Genomic DNA, 22,532 nt, shown 5'->3' on the forward strand with positions numbered 1-22,532 from the left:
TTGTTGGCACTTGTGTTCACAACCAAGCACTCCGGCTGGTTTGTTAGGTTTTCCCCTTCTGCCCAGAACTGTCTTTTGGGGGAGGGGCTCTGGTGGTTTTTTTGTTTGGTTGGTTTTTTTCATTTTTTTTTTAAGTATCTGGATATGCAAGTTTGTTCAAATAAGTTTGAAAAGAAAAGAAATCTACAGTTGGTTGTCTGAGAAGTTCCTGCACTGCTTCTGTCGATAATCCACCTAAATGAAAGAAGTTATTTGCTTCCATTTTTCTGAATCTTAATGAGCAAAAGTTCTTTTTTATTTTGTTTTAACTGAAAAAAGTACAGAAACACTGTCTCCATTTGATGGTGTGCATAAACATTACACTCCATATATAGCAAAAATATCTTTTATTTATAATTTACATTTCCACAAGTGAAAATTGTACATTTTTACATATACAGTCTCATTCCATTAAATTTTCACGCATCTACAGAACTTTCACATGATGACACCTGAAACTGTGCAGGCAATAAGAAATTCAAATACAAAAATGTATTTATTAACCAAACAGCAGTTGAGGCCCTGCCTCAGTTGAACATTTTTATTTCATATAAAAAGTATTTGCCTTCCAGAGTTAACACAGCAGCTCTTCTGTAAAAAAAAATGCATACCTCTGCTTATACAGACTCTTCAGGTTCTGTTTTAATCTCTGTAGATGCAACTGTGCTCTCTTCTGCACAGGCAGCAGGGGTGTCGTCAGGTTCTTCTTTGACTTTAGGCAAGTCACAGGTCTCCTGCGTTTCTTGCTTAACAATGTTCAACATTATGTTTAGTGGGTTTTCGACAGGAGTCTTGCTGGGAGATGGTGTGCAATCAAATGACGATGTCTGCAAAGAGAAAGGTGAGGTAGTATTAACAGACCTTAAATTAATCATTTTTAGCTTCTTATCCTTTTTGCTCTTTCTCGAAAAGCAAACACATTGATAGTCAGGCACTCAAAATCCAAACTTCTGCTTTAGCATGATCCTAAGAAATTAAATTTATTCTTCAAAAGCATGACTTTTTCGCCACTACTTTGAACAGGTATCATCCAAGCAGCGAGGAAATGCTTAAACACATTACCATGAACTATTCCCTGCTGTTCCCAGAAGCACTGTAACTCCCAAAGTATTAAAAACTAATTCACACCAACACCCATTCACTCCATTTTTGCAAATTCCTAACTAAGATCACACACGTTACTCAACAATAAACACAAGATGTCTTCACACCGTGGTTTTCCTGTAGTTGTGTACTACCCACAAGCCCACGTGTCATCATTGTGTACATCACAAGAAACACATCTTTGTCAATTCTGTATAATGAAACGGCCATGCCCAAGGCCCTCAAGCTCTGTCTACGCAAGTGAAATTGGAAGCATATTCTGAATGCATCCACTCTCTGAAAAGGCAGGGATTGAGCAAACGAACTGAAGCAAAATGCTTCAAAAACCACAAAAGATCCACTTACATTTTGGTAATCTTCGTAGCAAGACGGATGGTAAATCTGAAAAACAATAATCAGACATTTAAGTAGACAGAAATAAATTATAGTTGGATCACTGCCTGTGACAGAACGGTGTTAATGACACAGATCACACAGTTTGGCCAGAAAAACAATGGTCACAGCAGACCAAATGTGGTGTCAAAGTTACTGATAAAAGATTTTGTGTATGTTTAGTTAGGAAAAGTTATCATATATGTTGGGAATTATGGAAGCCTGGTAAGTACTGGGAATTATTTCTGTGCAGCTGCTTCCAGAAAGAACGGACCCAATATCAACATCCATATACAGAGACATTCATTCTTATTCCAGCACTGCAGTGTCAGCGAAGGCCAGGGAGCCTGTACTAACAATACTAAGACTTCATGCACCTCCAGAGGCTGAGACATTTATGTTCTTGGAAGTTAGGAAAACTACCATGGGAATTCTTCAGGAAAGAAAAAGCACTAGGCCCTCCCATTTTTTTTTTTTTTTTTGCTGTAACTCTGTGGGTTTGTTAGTGTAAATAAGCATCACAAGTAAACAAGATCAGATACCTTTTCATCTACTCTGATAGCATTCTTCAGGTGCCACTCTTCCTCTTCCTCATCCCAGTACTGTTCAAATTGCTCTTGGCAAATTTCACAGCTCTGAAAAGTTATTGGAGTAATAGAGATAAATGAGGTTATTGCAACGATTTACTGAACACATGAACTTCAAGAACCCAGTAATACTCACCTAAGGTCCTTTTAAATGAAGTGAAATAAGGTAAGACTACAACATGATCTTTCCCCCACACTTTAAAAATAACTTTAGAAAACTTATTAAAAATTGAGTGTAGTTTGCAGACTGAGCAACAATCACTATCTGGCCTTGAAGACTGTTGTCACTGGAGAAACATAAATAAGCTTTGCCCTTTTAACTAGGAAGTCTGTCATGTAAGTAAATACAGTTGAGGGATTTAATTAGTTTTATTTATAGCAGTTATCTTCACTCTTCCCCTTAACACAGAGCCTCAAACTAAAAAAGCAGAACTTTTAGATGAGGTATTAACATTTTTAGTACTTCTATGCAACAAAACCAACTCTGAGAACAAAGCACAAGAGGTACTTCTTATAATTAAAAAAAGACCTTCATGGCTTGATAGCTAGTTTTTCAGAGGCCTAGCTCGTAAAACTGAACTGTAATTCTACCAACATGTGTATTTGATTGCTACAACACTTCAACTACCAGAATACAGGTCTACTGGTGACTTTAAGATTGAGATATTTCTTTGTCCTAATGCCTATCTTGTACTGAAAAAGAATTTCTATTATCAAAACCCGAGTAAAGCCAATGATTATTTGAACAACAAAGAATGATTTCCAATTCCCTAGCTCTATTTACTCTTCCTACAGAAGCATTCAGTAAAATTAACAGTTTGCCCGTTCCAGTTTTGCTAAAAAGACATAATGCCAGTGGGCACAGATGGTTGGGTTTTTTTTGAACTACAGGTGATCTGTACTACTATCTGCAGCCAGGAATCAACCACTCCATATACAAGCACACCACACTGATGACGTGGCTGCAGAGAGGCCCAAGAACAAGACTCTACACATGCGCCACCATATGAAAGAATCATACAATCATGAAATAGTTTGCGTTGGAAAGGACTGCAAAGCCTATCCAGTTCCAATACCCCTGCTACACCATCCACTGAATCAGGTTGCTCAAAGCCTCATCCAACCTGGCCTTGAACACCTCCATGGATACGGACATCCACGACTTCTCTGGGTAATCTGTGCCAGTACCATACAGGAAGAAACTTCTTCCTAATATCTAATCTAAATCTCCCCTCTTTCAGCTTTGAACTGTTCCCCCTCATCCTATCCCTGCACTCCCGGATAAAGAGCCCTTCCTCAGCTTTCCTGTAGGCCCCCTTTAAGAACTGGAAGGCTGCTATACTGTCTACCCAGAGCCTTCTCTTCTACAAGCTGAACCTGTCCTCGTACGGAGGGTGTTCCAGCCCTCAGATCACCTTGTGGCTCTCCTCGAGACACGCTGTCATAAACCCATGTCCTTCCTGGGCTGAAGGCTACAGAACTGAACGCAGGATTCCAGGTGAGTCACAAGTGCAGAAAAGAGGGGAGAAACCCCCTCCTCGCCCTGCCTGCTGCTCACACCACTTTGGATGCAGCTCAGGACATGGTTACTTTCTGGGCTGCAAGAATACTGTAAAGATCTGAAGTATGAGCTCACTCTCTGTATCCAAGCTAATGAAGGCAAGCTGAAACTTACCTCCACTGCTCCAGCTGGTCCAGCAGGGACACTCTGAAACTCCTTCTCTTTTGCAGCTTCTTGTGTTTTCAACACCACCTCTTCATGAGCTTTTTCAAAGAACTGGCTTTTCGCACGTTCCTCTAGATCGGCTATTTCTTCAAATTCAATCCAGTCCTAAGGAAAAAGTTTTCATTCACAGACACTGACAAATAGCCACAAATGCTTAAAAAACAGGTCTTGGGACGAGGCGGGGGAGGGAGAGAAGACATTCCAAAAGTTATTTAATATTAAATTTAACCATATTTAACAGATGCTATTTCATTAAAACCAAAATACTCCTCACACAGCATTAGCACAGTATACGATTCCACTAAAAGTTTTTTCCAGAAAAGAAACCTATCCTTTCACTTCTGTTCCTAGTGCGATCGAAATAGCACCAACACCTCTGAATTGCTTACTAATCATCATATAATTGCCTTTTGTATTTTGACAGGCACTTAATGAAAACTACTTGAAATATCTCAAATGTTGTTTACCAAAAGCCAACTCCTGTTAAGACGTAAAGTTCAACTGCAATCCTACAAGCACATACTTCAGTAAAACACAAAATCCAGGCTGGAATTTTTCAGGACACACACTGCATTACTTACCGTTAAACTGTAGTACCATCTTCGGTGTGTAATTTTTCTGCTAACGTCTTTTTCTGTCCGATTCTGACGATAGTGCCAATCTAAATGATCTGCATAAACATCTGTCTGTGAAGTAGTAAATCTCATGCCACACGAGTAACACTGAATCCCAGTGTACAGTCGATTTATTACACTATCGTAACGCCTACGAAAAGAAAACCAAAAAAAGTATTAACATTTCTTTGACAAGGAACAGGCAAGATGTTTTTCAGGAAGTTACTTCAAACACCCACAAGAGTGGAGGAAAAGCATTTATCCACTGCAAGGCTAAAACATGCAATATAGCTACATTCTTCCTAATTTTTGTAACACAATCAAATTAAACATTCAAGTAACAACAATAGGCTCACATTAACTACTCATGAGAAACACACCACTGTTGTGTTTCATGCTTACTGGCCTCATCACCAAACAAGGAATAAAACGGCAACACCTGCATTTTGGCTCGGCTTTGAAAACCAACACAAAAGTGATAAAACGAGTAGTAACAAAGGCAGGCAGGCTGACTTCAGTTTGTGTTACAACGTTCCTCATCAGGTTACAACATGCAACTTGTGTAAACATGGTTTACTCTGGTTCCTTTCCCCCTTTTTCCTCCCCCCAATTCCCTAAGGCTAACATAGGAACTGTAGGTCCTCCTTGCACAAAACCATACAAAGCTCCCAGCTATCTTGTATTAGGCATTATTTACCACTGCCTCGTTAATTCCTATGGCACTGTAAAGGTACCAAACTATACGTACTGTCTAAGTTCTTCAACAATGAAGTTAGTGAGGTCTGGGACATTCTGATCCTCATTCTGGTCATCATCCTCCTCTTCAGCAGTTGGCTGGGCTGATGCTTCGTTCACTTCTACAAAGCACAAAGACATCGCTTTATCAAAATTTCTTTACAGTATCAGAAAGAAACAACAAACTCTTGGAAGTTATTTTTATTCAAATAGCAATAAATATGATCTGATCACACTAAAATATAACTTGTGTAACAGCTGTTCGTCATTTTCCAATATCACTTAAAAAAGCATACGAGATACTGTAAGTTACTCAGAATTTCTATTTAAGAAAAGAGTATTTCACATCAGACCTTGGATTAAAAATTCAGTCTTCGGAGACAGAGAAATATTTTAGAAACCAACAAGAATCTGATTATCATCAAGAACAAGATATGAAAGACAAAACTGATTACTCTGCACAGCTGAAGTGTACAAAGTAAACAAGCTACAAAGAATTTACTCCTTCACATGTGCTAAGTTTCTTTCCAAAAAATAAAGTTCAGTTTAAAAAACATCTAATGTTCACAGCAGCTCTTATACTTAGCTTTACGTGTCAGCTATGGATAAACTGAGTAGTTAGAATATAACAGATCTACATACGTGCTGACGTGGAATCAGTTTTTGACAGTTTGAGGATTCCCGTTTTCAGCAGCTTAGCAAATAATTCATTGACATCAACCTGCCCAAGGTGGTTATCAGGATATGAATGTGGAAGGGCTCCTAGGGAAAAACGTCAACATGCAAGGAGGCAAAAGGTTAGAATTAGAAATTTACTTCACCTCGTAACACCCTTGTATTTCACAATACACTCTTCCTTCTGCCTCCCATTTCTTTCATTTTCTAACTGAAATCAGTTAACACCCCTCTTTGCTTTACAACTAGTTCTTGGTTCATTTCTTCCTGTGCAACAGCTTCCTTCATGATGTATTCTGAAGCGCTGCCCACATGCAGATTTCTACTGGATACTGTTTATTAAATTGTAGTATTTTCCTTGTTTTATACTTTAATATTCCACCAGGACCAATCTACCTCACTGCCTATTTTAACTTTTTATGACTTTTCAGCAGCTTTTCATTACTGAGCATCCCTATAGGAAGAATATGTACACATGCTGGCAGACACAAATCAGATCAATAGACTGGTACCTTCCTGAAGAGCAGACCAAAGCATTGTTTTTCAATACAACTAGATACCCAAACCACACGGTTAATGAAAACTAACAAAAGCTTCCACCGGTTGAGACAAACCCCTGAAGTGATGAAGGTACTACAGATACCACACTTAATGGGAGGCTTCCCTTCGCCCACACAGACCTAACACACCAGGACATGACAAAACAGTAATTTGTGTGGCCACTAACAAACAGAAAAACCCAAAACAAATAAAAGTTCGTTATTCTGTTACACACCTGCAGGGTTCTGAACAAAACCTCCAGGATTTGGCAAATACTGCTGACCTTGACCATAAGGCCCCGGTTGAGCAGACATGAGAGAAACCTGTGAAAGTGGACACCAAAGTTATCATTACCTTCCAAACGTTTCTCATTAATTTTATTTATATTAAACTCCTTCCAAGAGTGACCTATGTCAGTTTGTTACAGAAAGGACCAAGAATTTAGTTTCCCATCAGAAAAATTTCAGATCCCATGCTCATTTTGCCTGAGGCTGAAATTAAAAAGAAAACCAACATCTTTTCTTCTATTCTACACCTTTAGCCTTCAATCAATTTCCAAACACAGTACTTTCTTTTAATTTTCACCTGTTCACCTGAACACAGTTTGTGAGAAAGAAATTTGAGAAGCTGGTAAACATCAATTAACAAATGCCACCACTAATTCTTATCTAAGAAATGAAATAGCATCCACATTATGAAACACATCATTAAAGTAGAATTTTTCAGCAAAGCAACTACAGTAAGCCTCAGACAGAACAGTTCTTAAAACACACTTGTAAGAAAAGTTATGCTTTTTTCTTAACTGAGGACCTTCTGGATTTATAAAAAAGCTTGAATTGTTACTCTATTAGAGGTCAAGAGGACACATCACCTACTTTCACTCAGTCAGTTAACTCTTCACATTCCATTATTACCCCCCAAATGAAAAAATACCCTCTAAAATTACTCAAAGAAATTACACCATTTTCTCTGATGTACAGTATCATTTTCCCCTTTTGAAGGGAGCACTTCCAACAGGCATAAGCACAGACAACAAAACTCACAAAACATGTTGGTGCCACGATAATTTTAAACAATAGTAGTTCAACCATGACCACATCTTTCTCAATTCCCAAGTCATGGACATGTCTCTAAAGCTGGCTTGTCACCACTGCTAACAGCTGCAAAAGGACAAGGGAATCATTGTGGTCCATTCTAATTCTACACCTCTTAGACAAACGAATCATGTGTACTCACACTATCTTTCATACTTTACATAGGATTTACTTTTACACAAGTTCAATGAAAATGCCACAGGCTTCCCACTGCCTTGTTTTGTTTTCAGGTTAAAAATACCCATTTCACTGTCATACTCTGAGCCAGGAAGTCACTGCAAAGATCCACTATTTTGTTTAATCCTCAAGACTCTTAATATAAAACAGCAATAATTGAATCCTAGAATGGGTTGGTTTACAAGGGACCTCAAAGCCCATACAGTTCTAACCCCCCTGACATGGGCAGGGACATCTCCCACTGGATCAGGCTGCACAAAGCCCCATCCAACCTGGCCTCAAACCCGTGCCTCCCCACCCTCACAGTAAAGAATTTCTTCCCAATAGCTCATCTAGATCTCCTCTCTTTCATCTTAGAACTGTTGCCCCTTATCCTACTCCTGCACTCCCTAATAAAGAGCCCCTCCCCAGCTCCCCCTGTGCACATCATTCTTACATTATCTAGAAACTACCGAGGGATGACTTTTTAGCTTGAAACTGGCTACCATTCTGCCAGCTCTTCAGTTTTTACGGGAAGAATTGCAAATTCTCTACACAAGAACACTTCCACAAGCAAACCATTTTAACACAATCAAGTCTTACCTGATTACTTCCCATTGGCAGATTATTGAAGTTTCCATATTGAGGACCCTGAAGACCCTTTTCATCAAAGTAATGTCCAGCTGCTCTTAGCGGGAAATTCTGTGCTCCTGGGCCAGCTGGCCCATTGAAATTTGGTCCATGTGAACCATCAAACAGATCAGGCCTCTGGAACTGCATCCCATGAGACGGTCCATTGTAGCCCTGGCCGGGATGGTCAACAAATGGACCACCTTGTCCATACGGTGACATTTCTAGTCTTGAGGCAGGATGGCTAGCTACATTTTCAAAACGTGCACCTTGAAGACCAAGTGGCAAGTCAAATCTAGAGGCTGGCTGGTGAGGTCCATCAAATCTTTGAGGTATGGCTGTATCAAATCGTGCTTGTGCCTGTTGCCCAGGTGCTCTTTCAAATCTTGGACCAGGCTGTCCGTGAATTCCATCAAATCTTTGCAACAGAGATAGCTGTCCAGGCTGACCATCAAATCCAGCTCCATGACAACCATCAAATCTCGAACCAGCACGGCCCAGAGGGCCATCAAATCGAAGTCCACCAGCTCCCTGGTGTACTGGTCCATCAAGCAACCTAGGACCTACGCCTGGCTGACCATGAGGTCCTTCCAATCTGAGCCCACCACCTGAAGGTCCGTGTGGCCCTTCAAATCTGAGCCCACCACCTGATGGTCCATGTGGCCCCATAGGCTGACCATGTGGCCCCTCAAATCTGAGGCCACCTCCAGGTTGACCATGGGGCCCCAATGGCTGTAAATGTGGCCCCTCAAACCTGAGGCCACCCCCTGGTTGACCATGAGGCCCCAAGGGCTGACCATGGGGTCCCTCAAACCTGAGACCACCCCCTGGCTGACCTCGAGGCCCCATAGGTTGACCATGAGGTCCCTCAAACCTGAGACCACCTGAAGGCTGACCACGGGGACCCTCAAACCTGAGCCCAACTCCGGGTCCTTCGAATCTAGGACCACCCAGAGGCTGCCCAGCAGGCCCCTCAAACCGCAAAGGACCACCCATCTGCCCAAGAGGTCCCTCAAACCTCAGTGGGCCGCCTGCACCAACCTGTCCCGGGGGTCCTTCAAATCTCAGGGCCCCTGCCAGCTGCCCTGGTGGCCCATCAAACCTTAGGGCTGCTGCTCCCCCTGTTCCTGCCAGTGGTCCATCAAACTGAGAGGCACCTGCTGCCACCAAAGGCCCATCAAATCTCATAGCAGCCTGTCCAGGCGGCCCATCAATTCTGGAACTTGAACTGGCAGCAGGACCATCAACAAAAGGACTTCCTGGTCCATCCACCCCAACCCGTGCAGCAGCCGGTCTAGGTGAGCCATCAAACAGAGGTCTCTCTTCCATTAGTGCACTTATCCTGGGCTTTTTTGCTTCAACGCCTGCAAATCTTGATCCTGGACTTTCTGGAAATGCTGCTTTGTCTGGATCTTCATACCTAGTTCTTTTGAAACGTTCACTGAATGGTGATCTTGGTTCCTCTCGAACACCTGAAAAAAACAGACACTCACTCACCAAAACGTTGCCAGTTATCCAATAGCTGTAAAATAAAGAAAAACCATATACCAGCTTGCCCAAGAAGCGGCCTTTCTTCACGATTATCAAATCTGCAGACTGCATCACCATCTATTTTCTGGAACTCTGTTGTGCTTTTCCCCTGCTGCCTTAGAGCATCTCTAAATTCTTCTGATTCTCCCCAGTTGTCATAAGGATCAAAGTTCTTAGAACCTCTTGCTCCTTTAGTACCAGTTGGTTCCTCAAGCCTTCGTCTACTCTCAAGTGGCGACAGGTTCTCAGTGAAAGCTCTGTTAGTGCCGCTTACAGGAGAGTGCCTCCTTGGTCTTTCTCCAAATGGTTCTTTTCTGTCAAACTGTGCTCCACGCTTGGCTTTTGCTTGCTCACATTCTAATCCAGAAAGCAAAGCATCTGGCAACTGATAATCCAAAATATCATCAGGATCCAACAGATCAAGTCTTGACAATGAATGCTGAACTTGTGTTCTTTTTAGTTTAGCTTTATGTTCATAATATGTTAATTCTGCATCTGACAGCAGAGGTTTCTTTTTCAAACCACATTTTTCCTCTGCAGGACCATCCCAGACATTGCACCTGTGTTTTCCTTCCTGATACTGGAACAGCTGTCGGATCTGATGAGCCACCACGAGGAACTCATCTTGTGTTATTTCACCAGAAGTTAACCGTTCATTAGCCTGTAAAATATATTTAAAGCTTAGACTTCTCAAAAGGAAGAAAACTATATCCAGTACAATTCTATGAAGACAGATCTATCAGTATTACCTTCTTAAGTAATTCCCTCTTGCTTGCAGATGTCAGTTCTTTGGGAATCTGTAAATTAGCATCCACACTTAACCGGTGCTGCTGCTTTGGTGCTCGAGGTGATAAAATACCTTTACCAGCAGGCCAGTTTTCCCGGTGTCTTTGGTGAGGGGATTTACCAGGTGCTTGGTGTTCCTCATTCTGCTGTGAGCTGAAAGCAAGAATACATTAAGAATAGTTTACTTCTTTATTCAGGACATAAACTGTCACATTCCTCTTAGAATTTATAATGGCAAAACACTACCATCACCTTAAAATCTAAGTATGTATAATTTCCATAGCGCACTAGAAGAAATAAGTTAAATTTAGCAACTTAAAACACACCAAACATCACCTCCCAGACTTGACTATACTCAAGTCAGCAGTGTACTTTCCACTGACTTCAAAAAGAAGTTGTTTAAAAGGTAGTAACTTACTTTTTATTTTCTTCCCAACCAGATTTCCACCTCTTGCCTGATTTGGATCCTTGCCAGTTTTCAGCATTCTCCTTGGGATCAGGAGAAGCTTTCGTAGAATGCGGGCTTGCTGTTTCTAGAGGCCTATCTTCTTGGACTTTTTTCACTCTCCTTGGATCTCGCACCTCTTGTTTAGCATTCCTCTTATTAGAACTTCTTTCATCTCTTGTTGCCGGTGTGCCTTCTTCAGTATGAGACTGTTTAGGGCCTATCGGACGTATCTTTCCAATTTTAGGAGCTGATGAGGTGGGAGATAGGCTCCTAAGTCGTCTTTTAGGTGATCTCCTCTCTCGTCTTTTTGGAGAATGTGTAGATGGTGACCGTGCCTTAGGAGACCGTGATCGTGACCGTTTTCTCGATCTCCCTTGTTTCCCACCCTGTTTTTCTGACTCCTCTGTAGTCAACTCTTGTTTCTGAACAGCACCATTAATTACCTTATTTCTGCTGCCTGCAGGTCTATGTTCACAGGTCTTATGCTCTTCTTTTTCCTTCTTCTCTGTATTCCTCCTCTTTTCTTTCACCTCCTCCTCTTTGCCCTCTGACTTATCTTGAAGATGTCTTTTCAGTCTTGGATCCCTCTTACTAATTTCAGATACTTTTGTGCTTTCACTTTCCTGGGTTTTAGTATCTTTAGTATTGGGCTGCTTATTTTTTAAAGGGGATGGTGATTTAGATTTTGTCTCTGACTGGTCAAGTTCTTTCTTCTGTGTTTTTTCACTTGCTTTTGATTTTTCTGGCTTTGTGGAGTTTTGTTTTTCAGACGGTGTGGTTTTGTTCGTCTTGGTATCAGACTGACTGGTCGTGTTTGGTGGGAATTCTTTCCTGTGAGACTGATCTTTAGCATGAGAAGACTGTTGACCTGTTCTATTAAGTCGAGGATCTCTATTTACCACTTTGAGATCATGAAGTGGAGGACTTGGGGATGGTTTGCTTCTTTCAGATTGCACAGGAGACTGATGAGGTGGTTTAACTGTCACATGAGGTGCAGGAGACACGTGTTGCTTGGAAGGTGCTGGAACAGAGGCTATAGTAGATGATCCTTGCTGAACGCTAAGAGATACCGCCTGAAAGAGTGAAAAAAACCCAGCATTAATCTGCCTGAAAGAACGCCTACCCAGAGATGGGTCAAATTTTGCCTCCAAACCACAACTACAAATAGAAATGTCTTGACAGTTATGAGATCCAGCCATTTAACTTAAAATAACTCATTAATTGCTAATTACAAGCTTTAAAGTAATGCAGTACCATTACAAAAGATCAAATCCAAATAGAATACCAGTACTCCAAAGTCAACACTGCAAGATATGTAACTTAGGCTCACATTCTCATTACAGCCTCAGTTTTTCAATATATTCCACATGCTCAAGGCAACAAAGCTATCAAGCACCTGACCTAATTTTCGTATTTCTACACTTCAAAAACCTTTTATTTTGGTATCATCAGCTGTCAAGACAGCAAGACTTCTAATTACAAACATGAAACAACACCGCTTAACTGCTACCTTCAGATCGTGGCATCAAACCAACAAGACCTAATGACGAAACTGGCTTATTTCCAACCACCAGGCTTCATTATTCTCTAAGAACAAATACATTTGAAAAAAACCTATCCTGCTGTGAGCCACACAAGGTAGAAGACAAGGCTCACAGACAGGCATCACTTTGGACAGAAATTAAAACCAAAAACCCAACAAGTTCACTTTTTTTTTTAACCTGTTTTGAGTGTAATTCCTAAGGTTTTTAGGTAACAAATACTGTCCAAGAGCCTGAAATCAACTTGCAATGCTCTGGTCCAGTAACAGCTACACCTGGTAACACGAGGAAAAAAAAAATCATGTAGTGCCCTTAGCGATGTAGCTAAGTACTGCCCAAAAGAAAGCAAGATCCACCTATAAAAGTTCCATCAACTCTCCTACTCACCAGCTGTGCTTTAGTCTGTTCCAGCTCCAGCTCTAACTTTTTTTGCTGAAGTTCCAACAATTGCTTTTGTTTTGCAAGCAACTGCTGCCTTATCAGTTGCTCCTGAGTCAAATTCTTTTGTATTTCAGGAACAGCTGGAGGAGTAGAGGCACCAGAAGTGACGGCAGAGGTAGGTGCAGCAGATTCCTCTGGCTAAAAACAGAATTAAAGAAGTTACATTTAAAATCACAATGAAATCAACTAACTCCATCTCCTTTAACTGCTATGACAATCCAGTACTGACACTTAGTTTGTATAGCAGTTATAAACTGCATTTTTAATGCAAAATATAACTGAAATAAAACTTTTACTCCACTGGAATATGCCTGCTGGTACAGATGTATGTCATTCAATAAAAATTCATCAACATTCCAAAATCCAGAATACAGTTTTGAAATATAAAAAACAAACCCATCAAATATTCTGAATTCAGAAATTTCTCTTACCTGTCTACAAAGGCCAGATACTTCGTTCTTAATATACTGAATTGTCAAAAAGCAGCATACAAACAATGAAAACCACACATATTATTACCATCTGTTCATACAGCGGGCATAAAAACTTACCGATTTATTTAAAAACTTAGGATTCACATGGATGCTAGAAGTATTCACATTTGGGGGCAGAGGTTTAATTGGCCAAGCAGGATCTAATGAGTTGACTCTGACATCAAGTGCATATAGCTTCTTCAAAGGAAAAATATCATCCCATGTGGAGCGTAATTTAAATAAACTTTTCCTAGTATTTTCATCCACCTAAAACAATAAAACAATTCTATGGCTTGTTAAGTTAATATAAAACAATTTCTTAAACTTTTCTGTAGAACTTAAGATTTAATTTATTTCCTAATTCTATCAACAGTTTGCCATTGTAATGCACTGAACTTAATGCTACACAGAATTTATACGCAGTGCAGATTGTGTATCTATACCAACAGAACCAGTAAAGGAAGCTCAAATGTAGAATTCTTGTTTCAAGGCCATTTGAAGGTTTTATTGTATATTACCATTCTCTGAGAATTTTCTTTCAACTTTTCCATTACCAAAATTCTCATTTTACTTGCCCAATTTCTGTGGAAAAAATACATTAACAAAACCTCTGAGACAATCCATTATGCAAGTGTTTGTGCTGGATAGTGTGTAACAATGACAAATCAGGAAACAAGAAACTTTTTGAACAGAAAAGGTGTTTTGCTCAGCTGTTTCATCACTGAAGGATTTTTTTTTTTCCCCAACAAATGCAACAAAAGAGGTATTAGCTAAAATGAAGTCAATTACATTTCAGTTCAGCTGCAGAGTCAGACTCATCCGAGAGCCACAGATCAAGCGTTCTTGTAGGGCCAGTGCACATTTCATCTTTTCACAAACAATTAGTTTGGATTATCTCATGACAGGCAAGTCAGGAATTTCCAGTAAAGCAAAACTTAGTTCACCTCATAACTGGAGTAGTTAAACATTAAAAGAACAACTTTTAAGGACAAAATATATGCAGTTGTTCTACATCAATATCAATATAATTAAGGACTGACTATCTAGATGGGTTTTGCTGCAGTTTTATTTTTAAGATGTTACAGCAAGACACATGATAGTCTAGAAAAGTCAAAGGGGTTTTTGGGTAGGAGCCAGAACTTTTCAGCTGTTGGAGGATGCCTCCATACGGTTTTCAACAAGATGGTCTTAAGTTCACTGCAAAAAGTGCAGAAATGACTGAGCAAAAGTTTCTGACTTCATCAAATGACTAAAGACACCTCAGTGACCATTTACTGACAACACAAAATCTGTAACAACATCAGTGCTGGAATTCTACTTTCATCTTTTAGCATGACCAATTAAGCTATCAGAAGTGACTGCCACAACACATTTAATTAATACACATTAATTATTTCTAGTCAGCCTAGTAGACCGTCAGCCTATAAAACTCTGAAAGTTATTTATCATACACAGAATTTTGGCTGCAGCACTAAATGCAACTCAGAAACATAACATTCACAATTTAATACTGAAAAAACCAAATATGTGTCTACATAGCTACTCTACGCACAGGACATGGTCATTACTATACTCTACTCCTTACTTCATCATGCATCTCGTATCTGAAATCTCCATACAAAGCGTACTGGGATCTCAGCTCCTCATATATACATAACAATACGCAAAAGCTCCATTCATCTCATCCGTGTGAGATGTCACCTTCTTATAGCGTATAGAACATCACAGAAGTTAACTCTTCATTTCTGATACAACTTAAACCCATTCAAGTCCAGCTTCTGAAAAACTGGACTGAGATTTCCCTTTCTCACTGAGGAATAAGAACAATTTTTTACTTCACTTGGTTTAAAGATTAAGAGCAAAAATTAAAAGATATGGAAGAAGTTTCCAATGTTGAACGAAATTAAAACACGTATTTGTGATATAATATACCAAGCGATCCATTCTAAGATCCTCTCCTGCAGCATTTTTTCAAATCACAGATCACCAGGAGCGAATCCAAAGCCAGTGCTATTCACTCTTCACTGTTTAGGCACTCATTTTGCATATCAGAAATTAACCAAACCAGAGAAATCTAACTACAGGAGACAGAAGCTCTGAGAAATCCATAAGAAACTGATTCTCAATCTATTCTTTGTATAAAAGAATTCTTAAAAATAAATGAAGAATTCATAATTAATTGGTCTATACATTACGTAAAAGTCCATCAGGTAAGCAATCACTAACCAAAATACTAGTAATAAAGCCTTGCCTGGATAGGGAAATTACAGACATTTGTGAACCAAATTACGTTAAGTAAGACTTGCAATCGTTCAGCTAACAGGTTAACTTGCATGCTTGATAGCAGCAGGAATAATCTTCCACGGTATGGATACAGTACTGAGATTTATCAAAAACAACTGGTACCGCTCACCACCCAAGAAAACTCAAAACTCAAAGCATGTATTTATTTTACCAGGAAGAAATTTTGCTTAGAATACAGAACTTTTCTGAAAGCGTATATACCTTTTCAAATACACAAATAAATGTTGCAACTAGGTTTTTAGTAAATGCAGTAAGATATTCTCTTCCCACATTCTTGACAATGGAATCCATAAGGTACATAACAGGGAGCTTCTCTGATGCAGGAGCCTGGAGTAATAAGAAGAAACTGAGAAGTTTAGTACAACAAAAACAATCTTTAAGCCTTTTAAATAAAGGGATTACCATTCCCAGCAATACAGACCTCTCTTTTTGGTTGCCACTATGAAAACCAAGGGATTTAGCTTGGCATTCTTTTGTTTATACAAAAACTTAATTGGGAAAATTGATACTCAGTTCGAAGTATAATGCAGTGGGTCTATCACACAAAAAGGGAACATCTTAAGTTATTCTGTTTGTGTATCAAAGCTTTGGAAAAAGGGGGGGAGGGAAAGATGAAAAGAGAAGCCCACAAGACAGTATTGCTGCTACTGTACTGAGTGCAACCTTTCAAAACCCACTTGAGAAAGTAACTTCAAGTTAGCAGGAAACAATCATTAGCGCTTCAAGAAACTTCTAAAAAATAGTTTATAATTCAAACCTCCAGAACGTTTGTTTTACTGGATTGCACAGAACACAAATCAGACTTCTGGCAAACAGCCCAAATTAGTGAGCTTCTGCAGCTGTAGATTATGTCGAGCACCACAGTCTTTTCATAAACCACACACAGAACAGGTCGCAACAATTTCGTTGTAATCCAAACAAGACAGAGCAAGGAGTCCCATTCTCTCTTGGCACTTGTAAGCAGCGACAGTTCAGATTTCCAGAGTGCTTGCAAAAATGCACAGTCAGAACAAAGTTCAAAATCAAGACAAAATTCAATCACCCAGTCGACCTGGTGAATGCACAAGAACAGGCTCAGGAACTGCAACGATTTTCACAGAAGACAGTCTTCAAACTCTGGACACATCTTTGCCACAAGAGGAGGCTTCTTTGTTGTGTGTTTGGATTTTTTTTAAATCCATTTTCAAAGCTTGTAGCAATTGTGTGCAACGGAAGGGTGGTGACGCCAGACCGCTACAGCAACCTCTAATGTACACAAAGTACTACTGGCCCAAGTCGAGGTGATTTTAATACCCACTGTTGGCTTTCACAAGCAGAGGGCACAGCAAAGTTCTCAAAAATATCAGCAAGTGCACGGACTTGCTGAAGAGGACAACGCGAATAACACCACCACGAGCCATGTGTTGACCACGATCCCCTTCAAAGGGCATCCACTTGTTAACTCCCATTCAGCATCCGGTAAGCTCAAGATAAAACCCAAATAACTTCACTCCCTGCTCATTCTAAACAGGACAGGCTATTAGCTTAATGAACACCACCTCACTTTGCAGCCCCACTGCCCAGACAAGTGTGTGGAAGTGCTCTTGCTTTACAATTTTAGATTTAATACCTTCCCCTTTAAGTTGGTTCACAGAAGGGCACCCAGTGAGCAATAGATTCAAATGGATGAATCACAATGTTTCCTCACCCTTAAACGTGTATCAATCTACCATGACTTGAAACTTAACATTGAAGAGCGCAAAATCCTTGTTAGTTGGGGGCTGGAAAGGGGAGTCACTGCCTTTAAGCATACCGAAAGAACAGGCAGGGAGTGTTCTGTACGCAAAAGGATAAAAAAACCCCGCAGTTAATTTAGCTAAAACCCACTGCAGCATATTAAAAGCCTCACTACACTGTGACTTAATACTAAACTGTAAAAAAGCTAAAATGCAACAGCATTAGAATAAAGACATCGCTCTAGTCCCAGAAATCAAAGACTGTGGGTCCACAGCTACTTAAAATGTCGGTGGAATACTGGTTTCTTCGTAAAGCAGTCTGCACAACGGCCCATGAGAAACACTACTCTCTGTTCTGAATGCCTTCCTTTATAAAAACATGACAGTGCGCAGCTTCTGACTTTCAAAGTCAGCTGCTGCGGAAACAAGAAGCTGCCCCATAAGTACACCCAAGAACTACTCAGACGGGATTACTCTCTTCCATTCTACTGATGTAAGGAAGCGGCTCAGAACATTTAGCCAAGCTTCAAGTTTGAGACGCTGGGGAGTCATTTAGTGGCAAAGGCACTGTAAGAAGTTTAACTGTCACTTTCACTATGCATCAGATTTAAAAGTAATCATACATGGAAGCACTGTCATCTAATAAGGAAGCCTACTCCAAACTACAACGAATTGGCTTAGCAGCATGCCCTGCTTCAAACACAAGTTAGTTACTCAGGTGTTGCATTTTAAGAACCATGACTTAAATAAGGTTGGGATATTTAAATCTTCCCTTCTGGAAATGTTTATGATGTCAAGGTATCTAGCACATATCCTAATAACTGCAAAAGGGAACCCCAGGCTAGAGTGTATTTTGGTTGCGGGTGGTCTATACACCATCCCCTAGCAAGATGCCCACACTACACTAATCAAAAGGCAGGAGAGGCACCGCATAATCACCAGAACGCAGAACACTAACTCTGAGCTCACCAGTATAATAATATTGAAGATTTCATTACACAATTCCCACTGTTCCTTCAAATAACATAGGAAAGCTATTGTTGGAAATGTGTGGCTCTTTTTTTATTAGTTTCCTAAAAGTTTTCAAGTCATATCTTGGCGATTGAACCCCAAATCACAAACTTGTCCAAAAATTTGTTTTTAAGAAAAAAAAAACCCAACCTCATATACAAAATGGGTCTCAGAAACAAACTCTGCACTATACAATGGTAAATAAAAAGACAAATACATATTTCACACTTTTTATTTACAGATTTTATAATACCAGTCACACATTTCAGAACCATTTATTAAATTGTAAAGCAGACCACTCGAATTTTACACTAAACAAACTGTCTCCAGGCAACACTTTTTAAAAGTGGCTTAGTAAAGGAGATCACTTTCCCAGAAACAACTAAAAACTTGCCTCGAATAAACCAGGCATGAACAGAACTAGGCAAAACTAACCATTGATACAGGATTTAAGACAACTTTTTTTTAAAAAAACCACACTTCAGGGCAGGCTCTAAATGACCCAGGGGTAAAAAAAAAAAAAAAAAAAAAAGACAGCATTGATATTTATCACAAATCATTTTATACATATCTACTGCCCTTCAGGAGATATAATGGTGAGATCTATTTGATTACGAGGTCACCTCCCCAAGGAATGGCAAAACTCGGCCACTGGCACCATTTAAAACTAGACTGGAAGAGGTCTGCGGAACACTAAAAAGCCATCCTGCATTGACAGAAAGACAGATGAAGTAACTCAAGAGAGATCTTTCCCTCCCCATCACTCGACAGAACAATTCTCACCATTATAACCTACGATTCGAAGTCAAAGGAAAAAAAGCCTTTGAACACCTGAGATCAGAGGGAGCAAGGGAAACAACGGGGGAGGGGTGACTGGCAGAAATGGGAGGGTGTGGAATGCACTGAAAGAACCCTTTTCTTCTAAAATGTTCTGTTAAAAAGGTGCTGTAACCCCCCATCCATGTGCCGTGGCTGACTGATGTCAGCAACTGCCTGGGCTGGGCTCAGAGGGAGCCTCCTCTTTCCCTTCTTTTTATATCATGTGCCTTTCAGACGCCATGTTAGGATCCTACAGGCTGCTACCGTTTCCACGCTCAGGAAGAATTTCTTCTTCCCCTATCTCAACCAAGAAACCTCTCTAGCCGAAATAAACTAAATCCACAACACTAGCATTTACTCAGGGCACAGCTCACCTGAAATCCAAACAGGTTATCCCAAGCCCTCCGAATTGTCTCTAATCAGGCAGAGCAAAACAACCCCCCACCATAGACGCCTCTCTTTGGATAAAGCCGATGATCACCTTTCACCCACGAACTTCTTTACGATAAGGGTGCCCAACTCCCTGCCCCCCAATTAATCTCTCGCAAGGAGAACAATCTCATCTAAACTGATACTTGGAAGCCATGAAAGCCCTTCAGAAACTGACAATTCGCGTGCTATAAACTTTGCCTTGTTTTCTTTCCTCTAAACTACCCCCGAAAAAAGCCGATCCTTCCGAGAATCTCCCAGTCGGGCCCTCTCCTACCGATCGCAGTGTTAGCAAAGGCTAAAAAGACAGTGTTTATCCTCCAGACTCGGGCCGGCTCGCCAGGGCGAGGAGGAGGCGCTGCCGCCCGGCCCCTGCCAGGCCGCCATGTTGTGCCGGGCTCCGCACGGGGCTGAGCCCGCCGGCCCCGCTTCCCTCCCGCTGCTGGGGGAGGCTGTTCCTGTCCCTCGGGGCTCCCTATAGAAGCAGCGGCTCGCCCTGAGCCCAGTGCGGGTTGAAGGCGCTGCGGCCCCTCTCCTCAGCGATCCCGGTCTCCGGCGCCTCTTCGCACCGCACCCCCGCTCCCCTCCCGCCTCGCCTGCAAGGGCGACCCCCCGCTGCTAGGGGGGAACTCCCCCCTTCCCTCGAGGCTCCCCTGCTCCCTATGGAAGAAGCAGCAGCCCGGCTGGAGGAGCCGCACCTCCCACCGCATCCCCGCGCTCCCCCACGACCCTTCCCTCCAGCTGGCTGGAAAGCGCCGCGCCGCGCCTCGCCCTCCCCTCTCCCCTCCTCTCGGCGACCCCAGCCCCCGGGCCCACTCCCCTCCCACCTCGCCTGGAGAGGAGGCGGCCCCCTCCTCTCGGCTCCCCCGTCCCCCATGGAAGCGGCTGGAAGCCTCCCACCCCATCCCAGCACCCCCCGGCTCCGCAGGTTAACCCGCTGGGCCCCTACTCAGCCCGCCCCGTTCCCCCCCCAGCGACCGCAGGCTCTGAGCCTCTCCGCACCCGTCCCCCGCCCTCCCGCTGCCTCGGGGGAAAACTGCCCCTTCCGTCGGGGCTCCCCGCGTTCCCTGGAGCTCTGCGCTTGCTGAAGGAGCCGCACCTCGCCCTGTCTTGTCCGCTCCCCACCCAGTGATCCCAGACTCTGAACACTCTCCCTACTCCATCCCCTCCCCTCTTGCTGCATGGGGGACGCTATTCCCTCCCTTGGGGGCTCCCCCGTTCTCTATAGAAACGGCCCGCCCCGAGCTCACAGCGCCGGCTGGAGGAGCCGCGCCTTGCCCCGCGCTCCCCTCCCCAGTAGCGATCCCACCCTCTGAGCTCTCTCCCCACGCCATCCCACTTACTCATGGGAGAAGCTCTCCCCTTCCCTGGGGGCTCCCAATGGAAGCATCAACTCTGAAGATCAGCGCTGGCTGGAGGAGCCGTGCGTGGCCCTCTATCCCGTCCCCCTCCCAGCGATCCCAGGGTCTGGGCTCTCTCCCCACGCCATGCACTCCTGCTCATGGGGGAAGCTGTTCCTTTCCCTGGGGGCTCCCCTTACCCTCTGGAAGCAACTGCCCTGAAGGTCAGCGCTGGCTAGACGAACCTCGTCTTGCCCCGCGCTCCACCCATCCGCCCCCCGCCCGAATTCCAGCCTCTGGGCTCTCCCCCCAGCATCCCACCCCCTCCTGCTCACGGGGCAATATCTCCGCTTCTCCCTATGGAAGCCTCGCTTCCTCATACCCCCTCCCCCCGCCCCCCGCGATCCCAGCCTCTGGGCTCTCTCCCTACGCCATCCCACCCCTCCTGCTCACGGGGGAAGTTCTCTCCCCTTCCCTCGGGGCTCCCCATGGAAGCAGCAGCCCGCCACCGAGGAGCCTCGCCTCCCACCCCCTCCAGCTTCGCAGGGATCCTGCCCGCCCCCGCCCCGCTCTCTCAGCCCCTGCCTCGCCTCCTCCCCCTGTCCCCGCCGCCCCGGCCGGTTTCCCTCCCCGAAACAGGAAATAGGTTAAAGGAGTAGTAGTCGTTGGAATATAAAAACCTTGGCGATTTGCGCCTCGATCAGGGAGACGATGTCCTTGGCGAAGGGCACGTTCTCTTCGGCCAGGATGGTCAGCATGTTGATGTGGGGTTTGCTGTTGAACGTCAGGTCCTCCAGCGACGACTGGTAATCGCGGCACGCGTCTTCCCGGGCCTCGCCGCCGCCACCGGCGGTGCTCTCCGGGGCCGACATCTCCTCTCTCTCCCTTTCCGAGCGGGGCCCGCAGCCACGGACACCCCCGACCCCACCGACCGACAGCCCCCTCCCCGCGATCCCCAAACGCCGCCGATGCCGCCGCCGCCACCCCCCGGCCGCCGCCGCTGGGCTCCTCTACCGCATCCTCTGGGCCGCGCGCTGCCGCTCGCCGCCGTCTGAGCGCTCGCAAAATGGCGGAGGCGACCGCGAACCTCTTCCTCTTACAGTTGCGTCATGTGAAATTGTTCGGAACGGGGCGGAGGGGGATGGCAGGGGGAGGGGGGGCGGTAGCTTGGAAAGCCCCTTTTGTTCCCCGACCGCGGTGCGATTGGCCGCGCTCCCCGCAGGCTCAGCCCGCTATTGGCTGCGCCGCCGCCACCGCCCCTCCGCGCCGCGGATTGACTGCTGCGCCGCAGCGCCCGGCCCGCACCCGCGGCGTCGCGGCTTGCTATTGGCGGCCTTGCCCAGCTCCCCTGCTCCTAAACTGCTTAGCCTCTGCCCACCGCCTTGCCGTACTCTGATTGGTGTCTCTGCGCGACCTACGCCTT

General features: G+C 43.5%; 1 protein-coding gene across 1 annotated transcript; it reads right to left on the reverse strand.

The window, feature by feature from the left end:
• Positions 1-369: 369 nt before the first annotated feature.
• On the reverse strand, positions 370-22,207 carry PCF11 (PCF11 cleavage and polyadenylation factor subunit). The gene is made up of 16 exons (XM_009565125.2): positions 21,790-22,207; positions 15,997-16,122; positions 13,570-13,758; positions 12,965-13,156; positions 11,007-12,109; positions 10,552-10,741; positions 9,821-10,463; positions 8,246-9,744; positions 6,628-6,715; positions 5,820-5,939; positions 5,191-5,299; positions 4,410-4,593; positions 3,778-3,933; positions 2,058-2,150; positions 1,489-1,524; positions 370-866 (listed from the first exon to the last, which is right to left on the reverse strand). Exons 1-16 carry the CDS (start codon positions 21,979-21,981, stop codon positions 657-659), a joined length of 5,130 nt encoding a protein of 1,709 aa, XP_009563420.2. The 5' UTR covers positions 21,982-22,207; the 3' UTR covers positions 370-656.
• Between the last annotated feature and the right edge of the window lie 325 nt (positions 22,208-22,532).

Source organism: Cuculus canorus, chromosome 1 (genome assembly GCF_017976375.1).
Source record: "Cuculus canorus isolate bCucCan1 chromosome 1, bCucCan1.pri, whole genome shotgun sequence".
Taxonomy (NCBI): domain Eukaryota; kingdom Metazoa; phylum Chordata; class Aves; order Cuculiformes; family Cuculidae; genus Cuculus; species Cuculus canorus.

What these genes read in the sequence shown, in the direction of transcription:
- PCF11 (XM_009565125.2), bottom strand. Translation starts at nt 21,981, where the DNA reads ATGTCGGCCCCGGAGAGCACCGCCGGTGGCGGCGGCGAGGCCCGGGAA. An exon ending in GCCGCTTCTTGGGCAAGCTG is followed by an intron (nt 9,745 to 9,820) that starts GTATATGGTTTT and finishes TGTTTTTTTCAG; the next exon opens with GTGTTCGAGAGGAACCAAGA. An exon ending in ATTGTTGAAGAACTTAGACA is followed by an intron (nt 4,594 to 5,190) that starts GTACGTATAGTT and finishes TTCTTTTCGTAG; the next exon opens with GCGTTACGATAGTGTAATAA.